The 21481-nt window shown below is 29.1% G+C and overlaps 5 protein-coding genes across 5 annotated transcripts in view; 2 read left to right on the top strand and 3 right to left on the bottom strand.

Annotated features, from left to right (window-relative positions):
• LOC119682735 (serine/threonine-protein kinase PAK 3-like) overlaps positions 1-21481 on the bottom strand; it is a 491650-nt gene that overhangs the window by 236679 nt on the left and 233490 nt on the right. The gene's annotated exons all lie outside the window — the stretch shown is intronic.
• LOC119682741 (GTP-binding protein Rheb homolog) lies at positions 3158-5799 on the bottom strand. The gene is made up of 5 exons (XM_038096246.1): positions 5433-5799; positions 5252-5323; positions 4182-4389; positions 3980-4109; positions 3158-3913 (listed from the first exon to the last, which is right to left on the bottom strand). Exons 1-5 carry the CDS (start codon positions 5479-5481, stop codon positions 3824-3826), a joined length of 549 nt encoding a protein of 182 aa, XP_037952174.1. The 5' UTR covers positions 5482-5799; the 3' UTR covers positions 3158-3823.
• Positions 13699-15085, top strand: LOC119682739 (trypsin-4-like). Its single transcript, XM_038096244.1, has 3 exons — positions 13699-13868; positions 14371-14825; positions 14881-15085. Exons 1-3 carry the CDS (start codon positions 13707-13709, stop codon positions 15071-15073), a joined length of 810 nt encoding a protein of 269 aa, XP_037952172.1. The 5' UTR covers positions 13699-13706; the 3' UTR covers positions 15074-15085.
• Positions 15841-17587, top strand: LOC119682738 (glycerophosphodiester phosphodiesterase 1-like). Its single transcript, XM_038096243.1, has 6 exons — positions 15841-16131; positions 16188-16529; positions 16601-16773; positions 16846-17044; positions 17126-17301; positions 17368-17587. Exons 2-6 carry the CDS (start codon positions 16203-16205, stop codon positions 17519-17521), a joined length of 1029 nt encoding a protein of 342 aa, XP_037952171.1. The 5' UTR covers positions 15841-16131; positions 16188-16202; the 3' UTR covers positions 17522-17587.
• The window catches only part of LOC119675639, a 5060-nt gene continuing 2115 nt past the window's right edge, over positions 18537-21481 (bottom strand). The window contains exons 2-3 of the mRNA XM_038086846.1: positions 19997-21478; positions 18537-19922 (exon numbers count right to left, since the gene is read on the bottom strand). Of these exons, the coding sequence (XP_037942774.1) occupies positions 18673-19922; positions 19997-21478 (2732 nt within the window). The 3' untranslated portion in view covers positions 18537-18672. The remainder of the gene's footprint in view (positions 19923-19996; positions 21479-21481) is intronic.

The raw sequence follows: 21481 nt of genomic DNA, 5'->3' as shown, positions 1-21481 counted from the left end.
GCGTTTTTGTTTTATAAAACGATTTCTGCTTTTACGGTGACGCACTGAACTCTAAAACAATTAATTTTAACAAAAAAAACAGTCCAAAGTAAAGGGTCAACTATGAAAAAATTGAGTTAACTCTCTTTTATTTCTTTGATAGTGCAAACAGCATAAATTTTACACTACACCGCGCGGTTGAATGTATTTATTGACAACACAGAGAAACTCACAACTGATGCGACAGCTGCAAGCAGCAATTAAATATTTGTAATTTTCACAAAATTTAATATTGTGCAATATCGTAATTTGCAAAAAAACTGCACATAAATGTTATCTATATTCTCACTTTCCACAATTTAAAACTTCAATTTATTAATATATTCTTAAAAAGATATTAAGTGCACTTATATTTTATTTACTGACTCATTTATACATTCTTATTTCGCTAAAAACATAACAAAAACTTTATCTTTTACTTTCTTTAAAACTAAATTACGTTTTAACGCGTTCCTTCAATTCATCATTCTTTAACCTCTCCACCAGACGACAAAATTTTTACAACTGGTTCGTTTATTTTAAATTTAGTGCTGTAATGTAAAATGGAAAAAAAAAGTAGCATTTAAAAATGTAGTAGGTCTATTCAATTTTCTAATTCTCTCTAATATATATATCCACTTAACTAAATATGCACAATAATAATAGTAACTTATGTTTTTGAATTGTTTAATATCAAATAAAATTATAAAAACTTTATTATATATTATAACTTTTATCATAATGTAGAAAATCTTTTTTTTATCAATAACAAAGAATACTTGTAAAAGTAAAAGTATTCTTTGATCAATAACATACTTCAAAATATGGCAATAAATGCATGTATTAGAGTGAGAAAGCTATATACTTTCAATTTAATAGTACAGTATAGATAAAAATAATTATGTAATATGTTATTTGTGTAACACTTTGTATCATACATAATTTATTTTTACAATAAAATATATAAAAAACAGATTTTTTATTTATAAATTCTAGTTTTTTAATTTTTAGTTAAATACAAACAGATAACAAAATGTAAAATAATATTTTATTTTTGAATAAAAACGCTTCAAATTTAGCAAATAATTCGATAATAAAGATTTCATATATCCCCTTAAGATTTTCAATTTTCAATTCGACGAAAAACAATATATATAAACTTTTTATTGATATATCAAAATATTAAGTCTAAGATATAATTTTCATTATTCATTTATTTTATCTTTGAAGAAATTAGAAAAAATTATTACTCCCCTATTCTGTGTACTTGATAAATTCACCAACTTACTAAATTCACCAACTTTTATCAAGGTTGACAATTTTTCAATCTTTTGGTATTTTTTACAATAAATAAAAAGCCTTTTTTTGATAAATTGTCAAGATGAGAAATGCTTTTAACAAATAAAGCAGCTATTTTACTGTTTGTACAAAATTGTTATCTATATACATAATAATATTCTAAGATAAGATAGTGAATTTGTAGATATTTATTAAAATATTGTAGAAATATAATAATGCCTTTATAATAACACTTAATAAATAATAATTTATAATAATATATATTATATATATTTCTATATATTATTATATCTTCATATAATAAGAATATTATATAAAAATATAACAATAGTTTTGTGTTGTCTATAAGCATAATAAGATTCTAAATAACAAATATTAAATTTAAAACATAAAAGTAATAAAGCATGATATAATTATAATAACAAATCCACATATTATGTATTTTTGATTTTTTGTATACATAACATTGGTAAGCACAGTGTGGTGAAAAGCTTTAAACACTTGAGTTTTGAAATTTGTCAATATTTGCATAGAATAGCAAGAAGATTTTAGCTTGATAAAAATCTTGATTATTTGTCAATATTTGATCAATTTATCAAATTCACAGAACAGGGGGTTTAAAATACATGAGTTAATAGATTGAAAAAAAAAAAAAACAAACTAACAGCTTAATTATAACCATTTCAAAATGCATGTATAACTAAAATCATAAAACACTAGCAAGGAAAGAGAATAAGGAGTAAGCTTAGCCAAATGCGGCTTGAAAACGTCTGTAACTTTTATTGCCAGCATAAGACAGTAGAGAAGTGAGGTCAGTGTTTATGTCAAAACAAGCAAATAAATTCAGATAACAGAAAAAAAAATCGGTTTTAAAAAAAATTCAAGTGTATACGTATATTTCATGTACGAGTCCGATGCAACAAGAGATAGAAGATGACTAATTCAATTTAAATTTTCCCTTTACGATGCATCCAATTTTTCGTACTATGAATCATCGATACTTATTGTTATCGTGCTAAAATCAGTGAGGTCGAGCACTAACGAGGGATAACTGCTCTCTTTACCGAAGCAGTGCCCTCTTCGAGACTACGTTTACATAGCAACAAAATTCTTAATAAGCGTTCGTCTGGCATCTCTAGGATTCCTCTAGGAAAGAGTGACAACGTCTTCGTGCAGCAAAAACTGTTCTAGCCCAATTGAGATCAAGATATACTTATGTTCTTATCAGTAAGTTTTCACACAGCTCTACTTCGACGATCTCTTCTCCTGTTGAAATGAACACACTAATTTGAACGCTATTGATCTATGGTAGCGCCCTTTTCAAATAGCCAAGAGTCTTATTTGTGACCCACATCTTTATTTCCCCCCTATTCCACACAAAACTTTTCCACTACACCCATCCATTCGTATTTAACCTTCGTTCATATTTCACGGTATATATATCTCCAAGAGCTACAACAGCAACCAATTTAATAAATAAAAGTTCTGACATTGGCATTAGGAATTTTATTTATACCTGAGCACAATGAATCTGATGTCATCATTGAAAAGCGGTAAATAAAACCGTAAGTGGAGTCCTATCTAAAACCGTTTTAATATAAAATAGTAGAAAGACGTTTGGTTCTCTTATATTTTGTTCTGTGCAATACAAAAATTGTTTTAACCAAATGTTTAACATTTGTTTGACATATACTATATAAATTATACTAATATAATTAAATTAAAACATTATTTAATGTCCTTTTTAGGTACTTTATTAACTATTATTCATTTTTAAATGAAATAAAACAAAATTAGAATAAACGACCACACGGTCTAAATTAAGAAAACTAAGATTTTCGTGTTATCATACTATATGTTCATAATTAATTGTACCATTTGATTAGCTATTTAATTTTTGTTGTTCGTATATTGTTTAAATATACATGACAATGACAATGTCTATATTTTTAAACGTGATACAAGTCAAACATTTGACTAATAAATTATTTGTTTTCAATAAATTTATATTTAATATATATTTATATTGTGGGTCGTAAAATGAATTTATTACTTTGATAATTTTGTTGTATAAAACCATTTCGAAACAATTCATATTTTTAGTTTTATAGCGATTGATTTTAAACTGTCTGTAATTTTGTTTTAAATAATTTTACACATTATATATATGCTTCTTATTCGAAATTGATTATGTTCGCTTTTGTAGTTAAGTTTAATAAAATCTTATGTTTTGTTTTAAATTTTATGTGTGTCATTTTTTGAAAAGTTATGTTAATATATAAATTGCATTTCTAAATTTTCAAGGGAAAGTATTTTTACTGTAATCTATGTCTACAAGTAGATTTCTATTTATAAAATTATATATAAATTATGCATTTTAAATTCTTTACATCAACTTATTAAAAAAAAAAGTTACATTATTTCTCCGAAAAGCACAACACAAAGCAGAAAGTTGTATACACCTGGCTTGATATAGTTTCATCAGTGTTGTGACAGATTTAGTTCCTCACGAAATTACACAGCTATTCTTTTCCTGCGGGTTTCCATTTTCATTTTCAATAAGCATAAGTAGTTGATGAAATATGTCAGCAACAGACTATATCAAATATAAAGTTTATAAATTCATTATAATAGATAATGTAAATAAACATATATAAAATACCTCATTCTGTTTAGCAGAAGTTTCCAAAAATGAAGCGCGCCAAGAGTCAGCTAATTTTTTACCTTCTTCCGTAGATACTGTTCGTTCTTGGTGTAAATCAGTTTTGTTACCAACTAAAACTACAGGTACACTGTAAATAAAAGTTAAAAATTTATGATTATATCTTCATATTTAGAGTTTAATCTAATAATAGTATTTTTACTATTTTTTTCCCATTCCATCCATTAATTTTTCATATATTATTTTAATCACTTCAAAAGACTTTTGACTGGTTATTGAGTAGACAAGTACATAACCATGAAAATCCATACTATACTGTACAGGAAATATACTATATTCATCTTGGCCAGCGGTATCAACTAACTTAACACTATAATCCTGGGAGTTAACTTTTGTTGCTTTTGTAAAGGCTGCAAAAGATATAAAATAAATATATATCATTTTATATATTATTATGTGAAATTTATTAAAATGTGATCAAGTGAACACTTGCTTTGATGTTTCGTCTACCAATATTTTTTTTAATCAGTTCAAATTTGGTGCATTTCGTTTTGGAATCATGCTTACAATAGTATATCGCATGAATTATTTTTTATAACGATGAATGAATTAAATTTCTTTTAGCTCTTAAAATCGTTTAATGGATTGAGTATATATATAATCTTATAATACATCTTATAATTCTCCATAGACAGCACTTCACTAAGATTTAGGTGTTTAACGTATTTTGTATACATATAAGGAAAATTACTGTATAATTGCTTATTTAAATATTACATTATTGGAGACATCTTATATTTCTGCATATGCAGCACTTCACTAAGATTTAGGTGTCGTAAATATGTGATAAATGACAAACCTTTTCATCTACATTATTTAGTCAGTAATTAGTAAACTGACTAACCTTTTCTTATAAAATTATTTTAACAGTCATTTAATTGGGAATATAAATAATTTTTATATGTCAAGGTAATATAATCTGATTTCCTTCCATCAGTGTATTAACCTTGACCTTTGATTTGCACCATCACAACACACATTTCCCTATAGGTACTTTCATTAAATATGTTGCGATTCAACAAATCATATTTTACGATCATAGATTTAAACAAATTAAATTTTCAAAATTTTATTTTTAAATTAATAAATTTATTTTACTGCATACGTTAATATATTAAATACGTTGAAGTTAAACAAGTAACTGAATTGACAAACAAACTAGTTTTTATTATTATTTATTTATATATTAAAAAATTGGTGTTCGAAACTCACTATTTTCAATGGTTGGGTCGTATGAGTCCACAAATTGGCCCTCAACAAATTGTATGCTTAATGACGATTTACCTATAATTATAGTAAATATTAATTTTTTCATAAAAAAAAGTCAAAACGCAATAGAATTAATAACAAAAATAACGAGATAACAAGCAGAAAGTTGGTAATTGTTACTTACCCACGGAGCGATAACCCATCATTGCAATGTTCCTTTCTTTAGCTGGCATTTTGTGTTTATTATTAATTCTTACTATTAAAAATGCAATTTGATTTCTTATATATTAATTACAAATACTCGCAATTATCAAATTTATTAAATTGAAGATTTCTTAGAAGAAATATTTATCAGAATGTTTAAATTGCTTTCTATTATGATTTTGCACTGGGTCTTTTACTATCACAGTCAAATTATGTTGTGCTTATTTAGTAATTGTTTAAATGATTTATTTTATTTAATTGTATTTTATAATTAAACGTTTTTGTCTACGCAATATACATAAGTACGCACGAGAATTCAACCTCACCTTCTTCTTCTACTCTTTATTAGCAAGCGTTTTTGTTGTACAATATGTAATTACTAAAGGAAAAAAGTGAAACAAAATAAAAACGAAGTATGGCAAATATGTACAGAAAAACAGCTGCTTGTATGGAACAGAGAGAAGTATGAAACAACAACGATAGTGGGCTGTTGATATGACAGTTTCATTTAAATAATTGCTTTGGAAATGTTATATATAGAAATCTATTACTACTGATGTTGATTTTATAATTGGTTTTATAATTCTAAAGCGTATAGTACAATTCACACAATTTTATCGACTTATTGTAATGGCAACACTTACAGATGTGTCACCCAAACTGACGAAAATCAAAATATTTTGATTTTTCAAAAGTCTTGCTTATTTTCGTTTTTGATCGTTTTTTTTTCTTCTTCTGACTTAAACCATTCAACTAAAAACATAAAAGCGTAATTGTGTCTTCAAAATATGTTATACATTGAAAACAGAAAAATTAAAATATATAGGAATAAATTATTTTATTTTAAAATAATATTAAAAAAATTATTTTATCATTAGTTCATTTTAACTACCTTATTTAGGCACTCGCTCATTTATATTAATGAAAAACGTTCACATTATAATGAGCTCATTTATGCAGCTAATTAAACTTTTATATGTTATAAAAACTATGAAAGAACTTTCTTTTAAAGTTGGTTTTTTTTAAAGAGTTTTAGCTTTCATTTCGAACGTTATTTTTAGTATATTTCTACATGTATTTCAGCAAATTCGCTTTTGTTTTCATCAGAAAAATTTCTAATATTAAAAATATCTATGCAACTTTCTTTTGTTTACAAATGAAATACAAATACAAATGAAATTGGAAAACGTGGAAAATTTGAAAAATATTTAATATAATATGTGTGATATTATCACCAATAGATTTAAAGCAATATTTGAATACCGTGAATTTCGTGCAATGCACCGAAAAAAGATATTTGAAATAAGGAAAAAGCAAATAATAATACTTTCGGTTATAATAATTACTAAGAAACGGAGGAAGTGCTGGACTTTGGTTAGTACAGTCGGTAAACGTTATTAAATAAAATTTAAAATTTGTTTTTTCAGAGAATGGGCATGTATGGAAATATTGCCGAGAAATCTTTTTAACATGTGGAAGTACTTCCAGTCGACAAAAGTATTTTGACATTGCATAGTTTTGGTTGTTATTTGTGTCGCGTGCGATAAATACAGCTTTTTGTAATTTGTAAAGTTGGCTACTCTAATCTGAATCCCGTTTTTTTTTTTAATTTTATTCATTTTTCGCTTTTTCTTATTTAAAATATGGGTAAAATACGTGAACTAAACCAAATCCAGCGTAACGAAATGGTAATAAAGTACAGCGCAGGTATTTCGGTACAAAGTCTTAGCTAGTTTTATATAGTACCGCGGCAAACAATTACTACCAAATCAATAAGCATAAACTAACAAATTCAATAAGTAATTAAGCCAGAGCAGATAAACAACCCAAGACTACACCAAGGCAGGATCGCATAATCCTTGGAAAATTTAAGGAGGATATCTTAATTACACCAAATGCAATATCAATTGAAGTTAACAATGAATACGATATATCCATAATAAGCCATAAAACCATTAAAAGACGATTGAAACAGGCCAACTCCGTTACTTATGTAGCCCGCTAAATACCTTTTATTTCGCCAAAAAATAAGATTAAGCGTTTAGCGTTTGCCAAATTTATGGTTCACAAGCCTCAATCTTTTTGGGAACAACTTTTGTGGACTGATGAAAGTACATTTGAGTATCATGGGTCGAAAAATAAAATAAACTGCAGAATACTCAAAAATTATTGACAAAAAGTAAGACCAGTATGCAAACGGATACCACATGGTGGAGGCTCTGTGATTTTTGGGAATGTGTTTGCTTTAACGGGAGCGGTGATTTGATACCAATCGATGGTACAATGAATAAAGACAATTATTTACACATCCTGAATGACCGCGAATTTATTTTCGGTGACCGGCTCATTGGACATGACTTTATCCTGCAACAGGATAATGCTACATGCCACATGTAACGACACACTTTCTGTCGCTGATGATGCTGAGGTATACTCAGCCGTCGTCCAGGGGTCGTTGCAATAGAATTTTTATTTTGGAAGTCAAAGACAATGTGATGTAGTAATTCAATTATTTATTTAGGAGAATTTAAAATAAAATAAGGTTTTACAATCTAATTAATTATAATATAATGCTGGTTTGCTAATTTGATGATTACGATTATTTGGAATAATTGTGCTTCGATGATTGTTCCGATTGTTGTTTCCACGTGCCTGACAGCAACATTGTCAGACGACACTACTTGTGCTAATCTTGGTGTTTTGTCAGAAGACGTCGTTATCTAAAGATTAGAAGTGTTATGCTGGGTTACAGCCTTGGTTAGCATTAATGTTAGGACGTATTACTACCCTAACTCAAACCTACAGAAAATTCTACTAGTCAAGATGTATCATGACTACCTTGGCTTGATTTACATATAAGACTACATATACAATCTACTTGTCAAGACGTATATACTACCTTGACACTATAGTTCTACTGACTTGTTTCGCAAAGACGTATTACTACCTTTGAGAGTTTCCCAACAAGTGCCCTTGCTTGTACAATGCGCGTTTATTTATACTCAAATGACCGAAGCTTTTCCTGTAGCGCATCGGTACATTTGCCGTTGGTATTTTTGATACTTGTTGTCTTTTGCTGCTGTTGTTCGCCTGGGTGTAATTTCTGTGCTTTGTGTTTTCGTGTGTTCTTAAATTCGCAGTGCTTTGTATTTAGTTCAACCAAAGCTTTCACGCTTTGACATTTCTTGTTTTGTTTACAAACGTGTTTATGCCGGTGTTTGTGATTTATTATTTATTAATAAATTTATTTATTTATAAATATTTATTATTATTAAATATTTATATTAAATAAATATTACAAATATTAAAGGTGAGTGTATTATTTATTTGTTTAAATATATTTTATATTACTTGCATTTTCAATGTAATCTTAGGTTTGTTTATTTGGTGCAATTACGTGCATGCGGGGGTCGGTTTATGGTAAGTTGTTTACGTTTTATATTTACAATAAAAATTAACCAGTTTTCATTGTAGATATTAACTCCACAGTGATTGTATGTAGGTTGGAAATTAGTTAAAATTTCCATCCTTACATTTCCCTCCTTCTTCGGGAAAGTGAACTCTGACGGGACGCGCTACCTGTTAGCATGGTTTCTGTTCCGTTTCTTTGGACTTTTGAATATTTTATAGAATTTGTCTTGGTCTGTAGTATTCTGATCGTAATCCTGTTGAAGTTTACTTCGCCCTTTCAATTGTCGTTGCTGATTTTGCAAACTGGATTGTTCCTGGGGTATAAGACAATATTTTCCGACTTGATTTAATAATCTGTTTATTTTTTTATTCACATGAGAAGAACCAACTTTCTCTAGATGTGACTGCAGTAGTTGTTCTTGTTGCATGGTGCCTTTCACCAAAATTTCTTGTGTAATTGGTAATAGTTGCTGCGATGATTTACTGATACTTTGTGTTTCTTGAATTATCTGAGCTTGTCTTGCAGTAGTTTCCATGATTATATCGTTTTGTTGACCTTGTTGTGGTAGGATATCTTGTACCTGCTGTCGTGGAATTAGCGAAGTTTCTGTGGGCGTTGATTCATGAGGTACGGATTCTGATGAGGTTTCTACCAATTCTGTTGAGGATGTAATCGGATGTTCTTCATGGACCTGCAGCTCTCGTGATTGTTGTACATCTTGTATTTGCCGTTGTACGTTTTCTTGATCTTGTGTAGAATATGTATTGAAAATTCGATGTTTACGAAGTCCTTGATTATTTTCTTTGATAGGCGTAACAAGTTGTGTATCTTGCTGTGGTTGTATTTCATACACTTGAACTTGTTCTGGTATAACTCGGGTTGGATAAAATACTTCTGGATTTTCTTTAATCGACATAATTCGCTGCAATTCTTGTTGTGGAGGTATGGGACATTTACATGGCGTTTGTGAAATTTCTTGTAGTGGTATCGGATGCTGTACTATATAATTTCGATCCTGCATGTTTCGCTTTGTTGTACGTAGGTTGGACTGATTCTGCTCCTGTTTGCTCTGCTTCTTTCGTTGGACATGTGACTCGAATTTTAAACTATGTGTAACATTCTTCGGTATTTTCCTAGGTTGCGCTTGCATCATAGTATCATGCAATGGAATTGCTTGCTCAACTTCAACTACCAACTGCCTGATATTCGTTTCTTGTCCATGGCTTTGATTTGCTTTGTTCTGCTCTGTTCGAAGTGCTTCGAAGTCACCAACTACTATTATTAATTCATCTAAAGTTTCGAAATCTCTTCGTCTGACGTACTTTTGGTAATCAATGCTCATATTGCGATATATACGTTCCAGTTGCGACTCTTGAATAATACAGGCTCGTCGCATTAGAGTTTTGATATCAATTAAATAATCTCTAAAACTTTCTTTTGGTTTTTGAAGACGTAATCGTACCTCGTTCTCTAGTTTATCAATGTATCTGGAGGATATAAAGTACTTCAAAAAATCAAACTTGAAACTTGTCCAGAGCTGCCAACGACAATTGTTGTTGCGATACCATGTCAGCGCTTTATTCTCGAGAAGCAAGGGCATCGTGCGGGGAATTGAGTTTACATCAATACTGTACATGTCCGCTAGTTCTTCTACGTGTTCGATAAAACCCAATGGATCCTTGCCACCTTCATATCTACAGGACCATTTCTGCACTTGTTCCACTATTTGAAGGTATGAGTTCACTGGAGGATTTATAGAACGTTTGTCCTTCTCGGGTATTTTACTTGATCCCGACGACATTGTTCCTCTTGCAACATTCGTTAATTATATCTCCCTTATCTGGTTCTTAAATTTTCCCTCTCGTTATAGTCTTGACTTCAGTGATTGACCAATTAGGTCCTTGCCGCCATGATTCCTTGATATGATTAGCGGTTTGATATTCCTTGAATTAAAATCTATATTCTCCTATTATTGTCTTGACTTCTGAGATTGACCAACCAGGTCCCTGCTCGGGCGCCAATTGTAACGACACACTTTCTGTCGCTGATGATGCTGAGGTATACTCAGCCGTCGTCCAGGGGTCGTTGCAATAGAATTTTTATTTTGGAAGTCAAAGACAATGTGATGTAGTAATTCAATTATTTATTTAGGAGAATTTAAAATAAAATAAGGTTTTACAATCTAATTAATTATAATATAATGCTGGTTTGCTAATTTGATGATTACGATTATTTGGAATAATTGTGCTTCGATGATTGTTCCGATTGTTGTTTCCACGTGCCTGACAGCAACATTGTCAGACGACACTACTTGTGCTAATCTTGGTGTTTTGTCAGAAGACGTCGTTATCTAAAGATTAGAAGTGTTATGCTGGGTTACAGCCTTGGTTAGCATTAATGTTAGGACGTATTACTACCCTAACTCAAACCTACAGAAAATTCTACTAGTCAAGATGTATCATGACTACCTTGGCTTGATTTACATATAAGACTACATATACAATCTACTTGTCAAGACGTATATACTACCTTGACACTATAGTTCTACTGACTTGTTTCGCAAAGACGTATTACTACCTTTGAGAGTTTCCCAACAAGTGCCCTTGCTTGTACAATGCGCGTTTATTTATACTCAAATGACCGAAGCTTTTCCTGTAGCGCATCGGTACATTTGCCGTTGGTATTTTTGATACTTGTTGTCTTTTGCTGCTGTTGTTCGCCTGGGTGTAATTTCTGTGCTTTGTGTTTTCGTGTGTTCTTAAATTCGCAGTGCTTTGTATTTAGTTCAACCAAAGCTTTCACGCTTTGACATTTCTTGTTTTGTTTACAAACGTGTTTATGCCGGTGTTTGTGATTTATTATTTATTAATAAATTTATTTATTTATAAATATTTATTATTATTAAATATTTATATTAAATAAATATTACAAATATTAAAGGTGAGTGTATTATTTATTTGTTTAAATATATTTTATATTACTTGCATTTTCAATGTAATCTTAGGTTTGTTTATTTGGTGCAATTACGTGCATGCGGGGGTCGGTTTATGGTAAGTTGTTTACGTTTTATATTTACAATAAAAATTAACCAGTTTTCATTGCAGATATTAACTCCACAGTGATTGTATGTAGGTTGGAAATTAGTTAAAATTTCCATCCTTACACACAAGACCAAAATTATTTCAAATTTTCTAAGGGATTTGGATGTAAATACATTAGATTTTATCACCCCAAAGTCCGGATCTAAATATAATAGAGAATGTGTGGGCTTATATAAAACGCAACAGAAGTCCAAGTATAACAAGAACGCGCGACGATACGATTGCTGAGGTAGAAGGACTTTGGAAGAACATTTCCTTAGAAACGCTTCAAAATCTAGTAAAATCCCTTCCTGGACGTTTGCAGAAGGTAATACGCGCTAAAGAAGGGTTTATTTTTTATTAATTTTTTTTTTATTCTTGAAACTTCCTGAAATTATTTCAATTTTCTTACAAATAATATATAGTCAAAATACTTTTGTCCTCTTAAATTTATGAAGTTTTATTTTTATTTTCTAAACTTTAATATGGAATTCAATAATTTTGTTGTTTTTATGACCATAATACACTACTGTTATACATATATTTTTTTCATATTTATTGGATAAATAAATTTTAGTTAATCACACAAAATACACGATGTTTTTAATGTCAAAATACTTATGTCCACGTCCACCATTGTATACTAATCGCTTGAAAGGAAATAAAATAAAATTTTTTTAAAAAATTTTTAAAATCAACCGAAAAGCAAATCTCAAAAATGTCATACATTATGATAGAGAATGTTAATAACATATAACAATTATGTATTAATTTTACGCGAATCTAATTTACTTACAACTGACGTATACCGCAACTGTAGTTACGGTAATGAATTTATAAATACCATAAACAGTTTACAAGGTTGTAGACCAATGGGCAAGATTCGTAACCGTAACTTTATTTGAATTAATACCTAATTTTAACACACAAGACATAAGCCGTTAGATAAAACTTTTTTATATATTTTATACATGGAATTGATCTAATATCAAAATCGATATATTTAACAAATCGACTGAATTTTAACATAATTCAGAACATGTAGCAATTGATTGCAATAACATTTGTGTACATATACGTACATACATATGTATATGCATTTTTTTCTTTGGAGTTTACGAATTGATCCCTCTACACATAGAGTATAGATGTATGATGTTTATACCTAATTATATTATATAATTAAACATATTACCTAGTCAGATATAATAATATATATAATATGAAAATAGTTTTTCCAGTTAACAAATTTATAAGATATATTAATAGTGTTCGAAATATGTTGTCTATCGATATTTGGTTTCGACAAAAAAGAGGTGAGAAATAGATTAGTTTACGCACACTCAGGTTTTGGTTCAAACTATTCTTGAAGCATTAATAATATTTGTATGTTTTTATGTTATGTTTAATATGTTTATTTTAAGATCACAAACTGTTAGTTTCCAATAAATATATGGAAAGCCGTTATCATTTTCAGTTTTAGATTTCCAATAAAAACCCCCACAATGGCAATTATTTGCAATTAGAATAAAACAAAATATAACGTAAAATGTCTTCCAAGGCCTGATAAGTACCAATCATTTGAATGAAGTGTTATCTTACTTTTCGAATGAACTCGTCAATTAAAACTTGTTAAATATTCATTGATAATTTAGGTACATATTTTTTTTTCTTTTTGATAAAGAGTTCAGAAAAGAAGTTGAGAAGCCTTTGATGTACAACTTGAAATACAAATAACCAGTGAAGAAATAATATCCAAATAATGCGGTTGTCTTTAATTGGCTCATATATCAACCGTTGCATTTTTTTATCGCTGTTTTTAATTTTAAAACAAAATGTAAAAGCCACGCCTACAAACAGTGTAACCGCACAAAATCGCATTGTCAATGGTAAAAATGCAAGAATAGAGGAGTTTTCCTATCAAGTAAGCTTAGATAGGAATATATATTATATAAAGAGGAAATTTAGTGAAAATGTACCAAGTCCTTCTGTGAAAAACGGTTTGAAAGTAATTAAAAATTAAAAATTAAATTTTTTTTAAGCGGACTATTTATTGCGATCAAAACAAAATTTACTTTATTAATACCAGTTTTAATATCAGTTTTCCATTAAACTATATTTGAAACCTTAAACGAATTACTCACCTTGATTTACAGTTAAATTTTTTCTTATATTTTTTTCGGCTTTTCTTTACAAACAAAAATTAAATAAATAACATGACATTATTTACTAGTCATGTCCGAATTAAATAATGATGTACCATTTTTGTTTTAATGTTTTTTAATAAATATACTATTACAAAATAAAATAAATAACTTATTTTCAATTATTAATTTAAATTTTGTATAAATTACTTATATTACGAATAAATTTGTGTAACATTTTTTTGTTGTAATTTTTGTTGATGCGACTACAATTCTTTTAAGTTGTCGTTACGTCGCAGCACAATACATATATGTGGCGCCGCGGTACTTGATACGGTATGGGCCATAACAGCAGCGCATTGTGTTGATGGATTCGAAAAATTGCCACTTATGTTTTCTTTGCGTATAGGCAGTAGTACCCGTATGGAAGGTGGTGAAATTGTAAGCATTACTACTATATACAAGCATCCATCCTATGATGCAGACACAATGAACTATGATATAGCGCTTTTACGTACTCAACCCAACAGATTACGTGGTGATTTTGTAGCACCAATAAAATTACCCAATGTTGCTGACCCAATTTCAACTGATACAGTTGCTATCGTTTCTGGTTGGGGTCATATGAGCGCCACCGAACATGTTTTATCTACAACGCTTAAATACACAACAGTATATGCTGTTGATCAAGCAGAATGCAATGAAGCAATGAAATTTCAAGGTGGTATAACGGAAGCGTAAGTACATGTTCAGTTTAATTAGAAAAAAATTGTTTGACAACTCTTACCATAGTATGTTTTGTGCAGCGGCTAGAAATACGGATGCGTGCCAAGGAGACTCTGGTGGACCAATTCAAGTCAATGGTACTCTTATTGGTGTAGTTTCTTGGGGTGTTGGCTGTGCTGATCCGCATTATCCTGGCGTTTATACCCGCTTGTCGTACCCTGCTATAAGACGTTGGATTAAATTATATACTAAATTATAAACAAATATATAAAATAAAGTTATACATTGATTATTAATAATAATAACTTATTGTTGCTTGTTATTTAAATGTTTTCCATATATTTAAAAAAAAATAGTAACTTTAATTCAAATGAATGTTAACAAATAACAAATATGCGTTTAAACGATTTAAGCATATTTCTGATATACTAATCCAAAGAGAGCATTCATCTAAGTTCTTGTGCTATAAAATTTAGAAATACGAATTAAACTTTACACAAATTTTATAATATATGTTTGTGTTAGTGTCGACCTCAATGTTTATGTTTTAAATTTTGTAGGGCTTTAGGTCGTGGTTTTAAATTTATATTTTTATATAATACCTTGTTTTATATAAAAAACCAACTTTAGATTGTGATTCATTTATGTAATATATTTTATTAACAAATATCATCTTCAGTGTTTTTGCAGTGTAATGGTTATATCTTCAGTGTTATATTTGTTAATAAAATATATTGCATATATTAATCACTGTGATATTTTTATTTAATCTAAAGTTTGTGTTTTATATAATACAAGTTATTGTATAAAAATATAAATTTAAAACCACGACCTAAATCCCGGAAAAATTTCAAACATTTTATAATATATAAAACGCACAATTTACAAATAAATATAAAATAAAATTAATTGTAAAAATTGTACAATTTTATATTTAATTCAAAAATCTCTTTTTGACAAGCACATCGCCGCAACGTAATACAACAATGCAACCCACTCCACCCACTTTGCAACTAAAAAAAAAAAAAACAACCACGATGAAGAAACAAAGAAAATGTCAGAAGTTATTGTGCTTTACGCCTTAACATTTTCTTTTTTTGGTCAAAAAGGGCTTTTTATTTCGACTTAGAAGGATAAAATGAACAAAGATTTAAGAAAATATCCTATTCTATACAACGAAGACAAAAATCGAACAGATATTCACGCTGAATTGAAGAAAATTATTTGAATCAATTAAATCATCAATCATTACAATTTTATTTTACGAAATTCATAAAGAAGTGGTGTTTCAGTGATCTCCGTTATTTTGTAAAAGAAGTGAGCTAGAAACAAATTTATATTGATTAAAAAAATTTATAAGTGTTAATTTATAGGATTTGACTTCCTGAATGAACTTTGTAATTCTCAGTTGGACCATATTGAAAATGCTCTACCATTTGTTGTGGTGTTCAATCAGTTTGTTTTCTTTTGTTTTTAATGTTTTTTGGTTTGTTTGTAACGTTGCTTCGGCTGGTATACCATGGTTCACGCTAATGCTGCTTATTGTATGTGTTGCATCTAAATTTGTTAAATTGCGCAGCCCAAGTGCAAAAAGATTAATGAACTTTTTTGAAACCGGCGACGTTGCTACGGTCGACAATCTTGCTTATTGGCCAATCGCAAATCGCGCAGCTAGCTATGACGCACCAGCTAATTCAAAAGCTGCTATCAAAAAGGTAAGGCTGCTACCACACAATCAACTAATTCGTTTTGTTAAATCAATATTTTGTTATATTTCTAATTATAGTGTATTACACGTGGTTATCGCAACGTTATGCTAGATGCCGGCTTAACAGCTTGCGGTGAAATCGTTATTGTAAATCGATCGACACTCGAACGAGCCGGACTTACGGGTGCTATATCACAACATGCACTTGAAGAATTACGAAGAGTCAATATTACATCAGTACATCCTTTAAGGTAACTTTGAATACAAATTAAACTAGCAAAATATATAATAATTTTATACTATGATACCCTCTTTACGCTTAGTTCAAAATTCGATGCCGAATACGTTTATACATTAAGTGAATTAATGGAATTTTTGGAAAATAATCGATTAATCATATTTTTACGTATATCTGACCATAGCTCACACATGATCGAAAAACTTAAAGCTTTTATTAAAAAAAACGCACAATTTTTGAATCAAATAATACTTATTAGCTCATCACCTTATGCTATATATCAGGTATGACAAGAACTGACACTTCATTAAAACAACTTCATTTAATTTATATATATAAATAATAACAAGCATTTATATTATTAGCTACGAAAAACTGAAACAGACTTAGTGTGTGGGCTTTGGACTGAAAAATTTCTGGCATTGCCTATTCTCAAAGCTTCAACACTTGCCACTTCAATTTATGGTGCTATATATCGTAATATTATTGCGCCTGTAGTTGGCGTAAGTGTTGTCTTCGTCAATAAAGAAGAATTTAATTTGTAAGTCTACTTAAATAGCTACTTCAAGCATACCTTTTATTATATTTAAAAAATTTTTTCTTCCAGACATATAGCAGAACTATGGCGAAATGTAGGAGTACGGCCAATAGTTTATAATATTAATTCACCAAATGAAAAGCGTTACTTTCAAAAAACGATGAAAACACAATATCTGACTGATTCCCTTCGCTCAGAACCGCACTTACTTATGAAAGCTTAAGTAGTAACTCTAAAACAACATAGTTTATAGTTATTAAAACCAAATAAATAATAATATTTAAGTACACATGTCGAAAACATTTTAATTGTTTAAAGCTTGTTTAATTGAATTGCATTTACATAAGTGATCTATTTAAAATGTTTAAATAAATTTTATGTACATCGAAATAGTTTATTCGAAACTTCTTGAAAGTTTCAACGATACATAATTGTACTTTTATTTTTAAAGTATAATTATGGACTTCTCAAAAATCCAATTCCTTATATCCACTTTTTTCATCAATACAAGGACAAAGAGAGGCGAGCTGAAATACTGGGCGTCCAGTGATAAAATTAGTTTCTGTGCCCTTTACATATTTAAAACTAGAAGTAAAAACATAAAAGATGTTTTTGTTAAGGGTTTTTTTTATATACAAATTCACTTTTCAAAGTATAAATTTCATTTACATTTTAGGGCAAAAAAGCTTTTTAATTAATAGTTATAATTCCTTACTTTTCAAATCATACAAAAACATGTTTACACTATTTTTAAAAAAAACTAGAAAAGCACAATGCAAAATGTAATGCAAAATTATTTAAAAAAATATTTAAGTTAAATCGTCTATTTGCATATTTTTATATATGTATATTCTTTAATGCATACAACTAAAATAATTTTATTATACAAATGCTACATCAAAATCTTTTTTTTAAATATTTATAAAAAAAAACCAAATTTCTACTACTTTCAAAAATCTATATTAAATCCCAGTCATCAATTACATAAAAAAACAGTTTTTAAATATGTATATACAAATATTATTTAATAATGGGTAAACAGGTGTTCATATTTATAAATGAAATATGATTTATACTAATAAAGTATAATTTACTACTATATCAAATCTTGTTATTTTGATTTTTCCCATATCCCATATTTTATGAACAAAAGAATTATTTTATTTATTTATTTTATTATATTTTATTTTAATTTTAATTGAAATAAAAACTAGTTTTGTATTACATATATAAAACAACATAAAATGGAATTTTTATTTAAAAAAGGGCTTTTTAGTTTAAACTTATATAGTCTAAAAAACAATGGTAGATTAAAAACATATAAATAACAATTTATGAATAATATGAAAACTTTCAAGAATTTGTTTAATGAATTTATTTCTTTTTTGTACGCGTTGTTGTGCGCTTAACTTTTACCGCTTCTTGAGTTTCAAGTTCAAAACTGACTTTTTTACTTCGTGTAGATTTTTTTTTATTGATAACTTGTTCCGTTTTTTCGTGAATCTTTTCTACAACATCAGATTTTGTTGGAGTTATAGACGGTTCCGCTATCTTTGTTTTCGCAGCAGTTACTTTTCGTCCTCTTTTACGTATGGGACCCTCATTTTCAATATGAGTTGATATAACGTCTTCTGTGGGTAAAGTTAAACTTTTAATTTTTTGTTTGTCATCTTTCTCATTTCTATTAGTTATTTTAAGATCTGGTTTATCAATAGCTTCTTCTGTTTTCTCTTGAATTTCCTTTACAACTATAGCTTCTGTAGGAGCTGTAGACATTTTTTTCATATTTGTCTTTGAAGCAGTTGGTTTTCGTCCTCTTTTACGCATTGGACTTTCATTTTCAGTATGTGTTGATATAACTTCTCCTGTGAGTAAAATCGAACTTGTCATTTTTTGTCGATCCACTCTCTCATTAGCAGATTCTTTAACATTTGTGTCTGTTACAGCTTTAGCACTACGAGTCCGCTTGTTACTAATTGTATCAACTGTTGCCGTTGCTTTTAATTCTCTTTCATTATTTTGATTCTTTATCATAGGATTTTCTTCTAGTTGTACTATTTTTTTAGGGGAGTCAGTTTTCGAACGTGCTTTTTCCAGATATTCTTGAACAAGTGCTATTGGTTTTCGAGTTCTACCTCTGCTAGTAGTAGCTATTTCTGTTTTTATTGTTTTTTCACTGTCAGTTATTTTTATATTTGTTTCAATGTCTGAACTTTCATCATAGTTCTTAGCTGTTGCCGCACGTCTGGGTACGTTACGCTTTCTTTGCTCGTCAATATCTGAAGTATTTAGTTTATTTGACTTTTTTGATGTTTTAGCAATACTTTCTTCATTATGTGAAGAAATGGCTTTTCGGCCATTACGAGTTTTTATGTGTTCCTTTACAATAAGATTAGAATCCTTACTGGTTGCTATTGCTGTTGCTATATCATTCAAGCTTGTTTGTTGTTGTTTATCAACTTCTTCAATTTCGGCATTATGCTCCTTAAGATTGTTAACTTTTTTGAGTACTGTTTCCATATTCGTATTCGTTGCTTTTGAATTCACCGATTTATCTTTTAATTCATTTTTAGCATCTACTTTTGATAATACATCTCCTTCGGACTGTGCTGATTCAGGCATATCTATAATATTATAAAAAAATTATAAAAATTATAAAAATTTAATATGATTTTTATAAGCAAAATAATTATTTTACCTTTGTCAATTACTTTTTTATTTCTATGTGATCGTTTTGCGGGATTATTGGTATTTAAGGAATTTTCCACTTCTTTAGTCGCTACCATAGGCTCTTCAATTTCAATAATTTTACGTTTGCTTGGTAAATGTGTTGAGCTGCTTTCAATATTTAAGAAAATATCAGTCTTATCTTGATGAATACTGACATTTCCGGAATCTTTTTGATAGACAACCTTCCTTCTCCCGCGTTTAGTAGTAGAAGTTGTATCATTAGTAATATTTATTTTATCTTCTAGTTCTATATCTCCACCTGTAGATAATTTTGGTCTTTTTGAAATCTCTGCTTCCTGTTTGTCATGGCTGTGTCTTTTGTTAACAGTTAAACTCTCAACAGTTTTCATTTTCTCATCTCCTGCAATAATTTTTTCCTCCATATCTTTTTTCTTCGTCCTACCTCGTTTTGATGTTGTCGGCATTTGAGAAATATCCTGTTCCTTAAAAATTACAATTTCATCTTGTTTCTTCTTATGAATGTCCTGCTTTTTTCCACGTTTATTACTATGTGTAGATATTTCTGCATTAACCGTATCATGGTCATTTTCAACATTAATTAACATTTTAGTAACTGCAATTTCTTCGAAAAGTTGAGATGAACTTGGAATATCGTCCATATTAGTTACTATCATTGGTTTTCTTTTGGTACCACGTCGAGATGTAGAAATTTGATCTGGTTCTTTAATTTCTTCTTCCACAGCGTTTTTATCAATCCGTCCCTTTGTGGCAGAAATGGTTGACTTTTCTTTCGCAGTTTTGCTTGCTGTCGCGTTATACATAACTTCGATATTTTTTAGAGAAGTCTCAAGTTCATCCTCTTTCAATTTATTTACCGATAGTTTTTCAATATTTTTAGAAGTTGGACTGACCTCAATATCTTTAGATGGAGATATATAAGGTTCTGCATAATTTATTGCTCGTTTTCTTCCTCTTCGAGATTTCCCTACAGTCTTATTCTTATTTTCTTCTGGAATATCTTCTTGATTGTTTACTGTTTCTTTATTGTTATGAACAAATTCATTAAGTTTCGAAATTGGTTTTATTATTTTTGTAATTTTCTTTTGTAAAATTTCTTTCGGTTCTGGTTCATCTTGTACTACTAATTTCCTTCTTCCACGTCTTGGTGCAGCTTTTATAATATCTTTACTGTCATTTATGTTTTCGTTTACGGATTTTTTTCTTTGCGTTTCAGTCGCCACTGTAAGGAATTCGTCACATACTTTATGTACCTTATTAGCGTCTATTTCTTTTTTTTTATCAGTGTTATCAGTTTTACTTATTATTGTAAGTGCATCAAAACTATCAGTAGACTTATCAATATTGGCTTCAATATTAAACGAGACTGTATTTTCTAAAATAAAATCACTGGACTTTTGTGCAATATTATCTTGGGATTGCAAAGTTGATGTAGCATTAGACTCTTCTTCCCTTTCATTATTAGATTCAACTG

Source organism: Teleopsis dalmanni, chromosome 2 (genome assembly GCF_002237135.1).
Source record: "Teleopsis dalmanni isolate 2A chromosome 2, ASM223713v2, whole genome shotgun sequence".
NCBI classification, from domain to species: domain Eukaryota; kingdom Metazoa; phylum Arthropoda; class Insecta; order Diptera; family Diopsidae; genus Teleopsis; species Teleopsis dalmanni.
Note: the sequence above shows the minus strand (reverse complement) of the source record. Positions and strands in the feature narration are given on the sequence as shown.